Here is a 6,652-nt window from a genome sequence, read left to right as displayed (position 1 = left end):
GTGTGTGTGTGTGTGTGTGTGTGTGTGTGAGAGAGAGAGAGTCACCCATAAAGCACTGTAATCTTAAGACCCATCTGCACAGAAAGATGCTGAAGGGTAAAAATAACAGGCAAACCCCTGAGCTGAAGCACAGCCAGATGTGAAGTATTTCAACCCGGAGTTTAATCAGCAGAATGACAGGACGCTTTCACTCACGAGTCGGCGAGGACGCTGGAAGATGTGAGAGTCTAGAGCGCCAGATCGTGACCGCGACTGAGCAAAAGAGCTTCGGATGGACTCAGAAACGTACACAAATAAGAGGTCGGTGGTTAAAACGTTTACAGCTACACAACAGCATTGCCAGCTAATCAACCCGGTTATATGCAACCCTACACTAGGAAACAGTAAGGTGATGGAATGTGCCATTAGAATTGGAATTATCTTCACAAAACACTAGACGGTTCGGGGATCTGGATTTGTTACAAATATTTACGATCAGTACAAAACATAACACTTGTGCATGTTGGGATTGTTTGTTTGAGTATCAAAAGTACATTCTGGAGCATGCAGTAGCACCATGTTTCTTGAGGTCACTTCACATCTCAAGAGATCCTTTACTTTCTCCTCCTCCCGCAGTATTTTCCTTGGCAGCCGGCTCCACCTGCAGAACAACACCTCATCATACATGAAATACTATAAAATCTCTTCATTTGTGTGAATGAAGATAAATGAAGGTCAGCTGGGTTTGAAATGGCATGAGGGTGATGACAGTTTTCATTTTTGGGTGAGCTATCCCTTGAAACATGAAATGACAACACTGATAAAAATGAATGATGAAGTTCAAAAATTGTATCCATCAGAAATTCGCCTGATTTATAACAGAATGGAGTCTGCACTCAATGCGGAGAGATCCTCCACAGCATCTCGACTGCTTTATGACGTCCACCAGTGCGGCTCTGTTTTAGAAACTCACATATGCTCATGTAAATCCAAACTTCAGAAGAAGTAGGCCAGTGTTTGGTGTGATTTAGGATCAGGACGTTTAGTTGAGGACATCAGAAATGAGAGCAGTGATTATGAGAAATCAGTGATTATGTGGCGGCAGGATTAATCTCGTACCTCGATAACCTGCTCCCAGGAATCCTGTCAGTCCACCTCCATATTTGGCTGCTTTTGCTGAGGAAAGAAGTACACATGAAATACACATTAAACAAGAACATACAGTAAATATAAATGTCATGCTGGATGTGTTAATACTGGTAATCTTATAATCTTATTTATTCGCATGTACCATCAAAAAAGTTAGCAGTAACTGTACAGTTTCAGAACTGATTTACAGGTATTTCTGCTGTAGATGCCCCATATTTGAAATGAATGCGCAAAGCTATTGTATAAGCTCAGAGTGTATGGAATACAGTGTCTGAGCTGTATGGACCACCTTTATGATATTTTACTTTCAATTAGCAACTTGGAGATTCTTCATTAGTCTAAGTCATCTCTTTATTGAATATATATATATATATATATATATATATATATATATATATACTTCAGAGTTAAAGAGACTGAATGAGCTCAACAGCTAGAGCTCAGTCTCATTCTACTGCATCTTCCAGTGATGTTGTAAGGGTTTTAAGAGCGTTTACCTTGTTGTGGTGACAGTCCTGCTCCATATCCCCCTAAAACACAAGAAATCATTGCATTATTATGAGCTGTTCAAACCACATGAGTGACTGAGTGAAACGTGGCATTGTGTCTAATTAAGTAAAGCGAAGAATAACTGTGTGAAATAGATGCCAATATGAACTGTGAGTAAGCCAACAGACAGCGTCAGGATTACTGTTTGTTCCAGCAGGAGATTTATGACCAGCTGTGACCAAGAGCATCTGGACGGAGATAATAATAAACCCACCGAGCAGCTCTACGTTGTGATTATATAATGACTAACACATAATAGCGTGTGGTATGACAGCAGCTTGAGCGTGAGTATTAGCAAGCACCGAGACTCACATTATAGTCAGAATGCAAATACACTTTGCATGATATTTGCACTTCAAGCCAACGCTTTTCATAGCAAGCGGATTTCAGCAGTCAACGTGTCTCTCCATAGTGATAAGTGACGCTTTTCAGCGTATTGTCTGTCAGGATATGTTGTTTAGAGGGATCTTATGAGTTTTTTTTTCCCCTTCTGTTTGTGCATGAAAAAGATCTACACGTTTACAAAGCACAGTCACTCCATAGTCATTCTCTGCATATATTAGTAAGCACTGTTTCTGAACTCCCTCAAACATCTCGACTGTAGTCCTGAGTTTTCTCATCACAGTATCCCACCTTTAAATAAATCCCACCCAAGGCATATGCTAATAAACAAAAGTGAGCAAGGCCTGGTTGAGTTACGTTAGTAGTCGTAACATGTCGCCATTTCACAGATCTAATATACTGATACACATGAAGCTGTTTATGCTCACAGACATAACCGACTGTGCCATTTCACAGATCTAATATACTGATACACATGAAGCTGTTTATGTTCACAGACATAACCGACTGTGTTTCTGTCAGGACCACTATCGTCAATATAACTTACGATTAGCATGCATTTTAGGTTGGGGGCATGGTTCTGTTCTGAGCAAACACTCCCTGCCCATCCACGCAGCCTACCATGGATAGGAGCAGGGAGAGCAGAATACCCCCCTGGGGGCATGGTTCTGTTCTGAGCAAACACTCCCTGCCCATCCACGCAGCCTACCATGGATAGGAGCAGGGAGAGAGAATACCCCCCCTAGGGTAACAGAACAGAACCAACATCAATGATAAATGTAGCAGATACCATTAATGTTCTACGTGATCATTTTAACAACATGATTCAGTGTTCTGACTCAATGATATATTCACTGCCAAGTCCTGACTGGACGAGAGGAGGAGCTGGGGATGGAGGTGGGTGATTAGTTCCTGAGCGAAGCGATAGCTGCTGAATAATGACTGAAGGGAATTATGATTGATGTCGTGATCCTATAGGTAGACGTGGATCAGCTGAGTGTCAGGCGAGCTTGACTAACATGGCCTGCCAGAACTATCGCTACGCTCCATTTATGTGAAGTCTGTGTTTTTCACATAACCTTGCGTGTTTTTGACAGCTGATGCAAAAGAGATGGCTTTCTGTGCGCTCAAACAAACTGCATATCAGAAGTTTAAACTGACAACGCATGCAAGGAATAAACTTGAAGATAACAAAGAACTGCAATATGCATATATGATAATAAAAAAACAGATGTTTTGATTATCGCCACTAAGCCACAAGCTCCGCCCTCTTCTGGAAAGGGGGTTGGGGAGCAGCAGCTCATTTGCATTTAAAGACAAACATACAAAAACAGCATATTTGTGCTTCCACCCAAAAAATGAATAATAATTTTTCTGTGGTGTATTTTGAGCTGAAGCTTCACAGACACTTTCTGGGAACACTTGAGACATCTTATCAAACGTACAATGGCCCTCAAAATGGGAAATTAACTACAGAGGGGCTGAATTCTATAAGAAGATACAATATGAATTTAGCCTTGGATTATTTCTATAAAATGATACCTGGATATGCTTGTGGATATCCTCCATATCCTCCTGGAGCTACACCACCTGTAGGAAGAAAAGACACAAAGATTTAGATGTCTAACTCAGTTGATCTAAAACAGCATTTGTCAATAAACAGGTTTAGTATTCATTATAACTTGTAATCTAATTATAAAGGCTTTAGTATCTTGGCAAATTAAAGCACAGATTGAGATCACTCTGATCTCTTCTGAAATGCCAATGGACACAAATTTAAGAGTAATTTAGTCTTTTTCTCAGTAGAAACATCTTTTTTTGTGACTGTGTTGTGAATACAGCAAGTATTCTGGCAGATGGTTTTGGCTGGGTTTACTGTGTATCTGCATAAGCAGCGAAGCCAATTGAGGAAGATGTTCTGAAAGGACAGTACTTGAGAGAACACAGTGACATCAAATCATTGCTCACAGGACCAATACAAACCCATGATCTCGGGCTCACTGCATTTTGTGTGTGAGAGTGATTACACAAGTGTGTTACTGCTATGAGTGTGAATGTACATGTGTCGTGGGCAGGACAGAGTGGTTAGGCTGTCTGCTCGACTGGGGGATTCTGGTTTCGAGAGAGTACCAGTATGTCAAAACACAGAATGATCCAAAACAATCATTCCTGTTACTGTTAACAGAGTCACACATAATTGGCAGAGCTCAGCACCAGTAAAGGCCCACTTCGAGCACCACTTCTATAACACCTCTCCTCATTTTACAGTAAAATTTGTCTATTGCACAAACATATAGACATATATTCAAGAACATGTGTAGATGCCAATTAAGATCTGCATGAAGCAATCATTCTTTATAGAGTTAATGCTGGGCCTCACCTGGCTGTGCGTATCCTGTACCCAAAGAGCCGTAGCCTGTTGATAGAGTTAGATGTTAAACACTCAGCACAATCACAGCTCACACAATTTAGAGGAAGAAAACAAAAACCCACAATGAATATTTTGTACTTGTTAGATGCATTTCCCTATATCCTCTACAATTCCAGTTAATTGAAGCTTCAGTGTTAATCTATGGCCATGGGGAGTGCATTTGTTCTTGGGGAAAATCTTTAAAAAATGAATTTGGCAATGCTTTTGAAGCACAGTGTGGCGTCGTGTTGCAGAACATGAATATTGTGTATGCTTTCTTTTGCTACCTGGTTTAGGTGGTTTAGCACCAGCTCCAACACCACCAGCTCCCACACCAACACCTGATGGATACCCTCCACCTGCAACAAGATGATCTGTGTCTTTAACAATAGCCCAGTAACACAAGGAACACTATTTCAATAGTATGTTCAGTATTTTGACAGAAAATGGTTTGTGTCATGTTACAGAGTCAGGGCTGTCCTTGTAGAGGACATCACAACTCATGATCATGATCAACACTCTGCATTATAGGATCTGCACTCCCTGCTATCCTTTGGAGTATCTTAAAGGGAAGTCTAAATTACACTGGCTATCCTTTGGGACTGGGGTACTTCCGGGTTCGATGCTTGGCCCCCTCCTCTTCCCGATATACACAACGTGGAACATTGCAGGACTGATGTTGGCCACCCCAGTAGTGCAGTAAAATCACAACCTTCCTATCTGAACAAATGATGCCGAATATAGTTGTTACAGAGGAGGCTCCCGTACCGCCTCCTCCGCACCACCAGAGGGAACTGTCCCCGGAATATTAGCCTTGGACTTTTTCCTGATTCTCTGATTGTTATCTGCCTGCCCCGACTTGGATTGTTTCACCTGGACTCTGTTCGCTAGCCGCCTGCCCCGATCTCTCGCCTGGTTCATGATTCTGTCTCTGCCTTGTCTCTGCTGTTCTGCCTTGCCAGTATTTGACCCTGTATTGTCTGACTATTCTTAATAAAACTGCAGATGGATCCAAACCCTTCTGACGTGTCGCAACAGAAGACTTCGCCCGATCATACTATCATTCTCGGACTACCCCGGCTCTGCACCCACAATCCACTCATCTCTTGGAGGGAAGGACAAATTATTCAATGGGACGTCAAATGTCAAGATCATTGCCTGTCAAAAATTACCCGAGCCTCCAGTAATGCCTCTCTATCACCTGCTTCAGTCGCAAATAATCTTCATCTGCCCCCAGAATACTCAGACCTCGCCGACGCTTTCAGTCAAAAAAAAAGCGTCTCAGCTTCCCACTCACTGTTCTGTTGATTGCGCCATTGACTTAATGCCTGGCACCACTCCTTCTAAAGGCAGAATTTTCCCGTTATCGCAACCTGAATCCGAGGCCATGAAGCTTTACATTGACGAGGAACTATCTAAAGGATTCATTCGACCCTCAACTTCTCCTGCCTCAGCCGGGTTCTTCTTTGTAAAGAAAAAGGACGGAGGGTTGCGGCCATGCATTGATTACCGCGGCCTCAACGACATCACCATTAAGTTTCGCTACCCGTTGCCCCTAGTTCCAGCCGCATTAGAACAGCTTCGCCAGGCCAAATACTACACCAAACTAGATCTACGCAACGCTTACAACTTAATTCGCATCCGTGAAGGAGACGAATGGAAGACGCCGTTTTCCACCACTAGTGGGCACTATGAATACTTGGTTATGCCGTTCGGCCTGGCAAACAGTCCTTCAGTTTTCCAATCTTTCATGAATGACATCTTCCGGGACATGCTCGACCGATGGGTAATTGTCTACATCGACGATATCCTGATTTACTCAAACACTCTGGAGGAGCACATCCATCATGCTAGATCTGTGCTGAAATGCCTCATGAAGTATCAACTCTACGCCAAAGCTGAGAAATGCGAGTTTCACCAAACAAGCACCTCGTTCCTCGGGTATATTATCAGTCAGGAGGGGGTAGCCATGGACGAAAAGAAAGTCAAGGCAGTGTTGGAATGGCCCCAACCTCAGACAGTCAAAGAATTGCAACGTTTTCTGGGGTTTGCAAACTTCTACAGGCGATTCATCAGGAACTTCAGTTCGATCGCCTCCCCTCTGACTACCATGACTAAACGTCACACATCCAGACTGATTTGGTCCCCAGAGTCACGTCTGGCCTTCGACGAATTAAAAACTCGGTTCACCACTGCTCCTATTCTCCGACATCCAGACCCAGA

At 42.8% G+C, this 6,652-nt stretch overlaps 1 protein-coding gene across 1 annotated transcript in view; it reads right to left on the bottom strand.

Moving 5' to 3' along the window:
- Window positions 1-11: 11 nt before the first annotated feature.
- elna (elastin a) overlaps window positions 12-6,652 on the bottom strand; it is an 86,732-nt gene continuing 80,091 nt past the window's right edge. The window contains exons 43-48 of the mRNA XM_016485605.1: window positions 4,717-4,788; window positions 4,400-4,435; window positions 3,562-3,609; window positions 1,626-1,658; window positions 1,099-1,155; window positions 12-640 (exon numbers count right to left, since the gene is read on the bottom strand). Of these exons, the coding sequence (XP_016341091.1) occupies window positions 594-640; window positions 1,099-1,155; window positions 1,626-1,658; window positions 3,562-3,609; window positions 4,400-4,435; window positions 4,717-4,788 (293 nt within the window). The 3' untranslated portion in view covers window positions 12-593. The remainder of the gene's footprint in view (window positions 641-1,098; window positions 1,156-1,625; window positions 1,659-3,561; window positions 3,610-4,399; window positions 4,436-4,716; window positions 4,789-6,652) is intronic.

Source organism: Sinocyclocheilus anshuiensis, unplaced genomic scaffold (genome assembly GCF_001515605.1).
Source record: "Sinocyclocheilus anshuiensis isolate Anshui unplaced genomic scaffold, SAMN03320099.WGS_v1.1 scaffold501, whole genome shotgun sequence".
In the NCBI taxonomy this organism is placed as follows: Eukaryota; Metazoa; Chordata; class Actinopteri; order Cypriniformes; family Cyprinidae; genus Sinocyclocheilus; species Sinocyclocheilus anshuiensis.
This window is presented reverse-complemented; position numbering and strand designations above follow the sequence as displayed.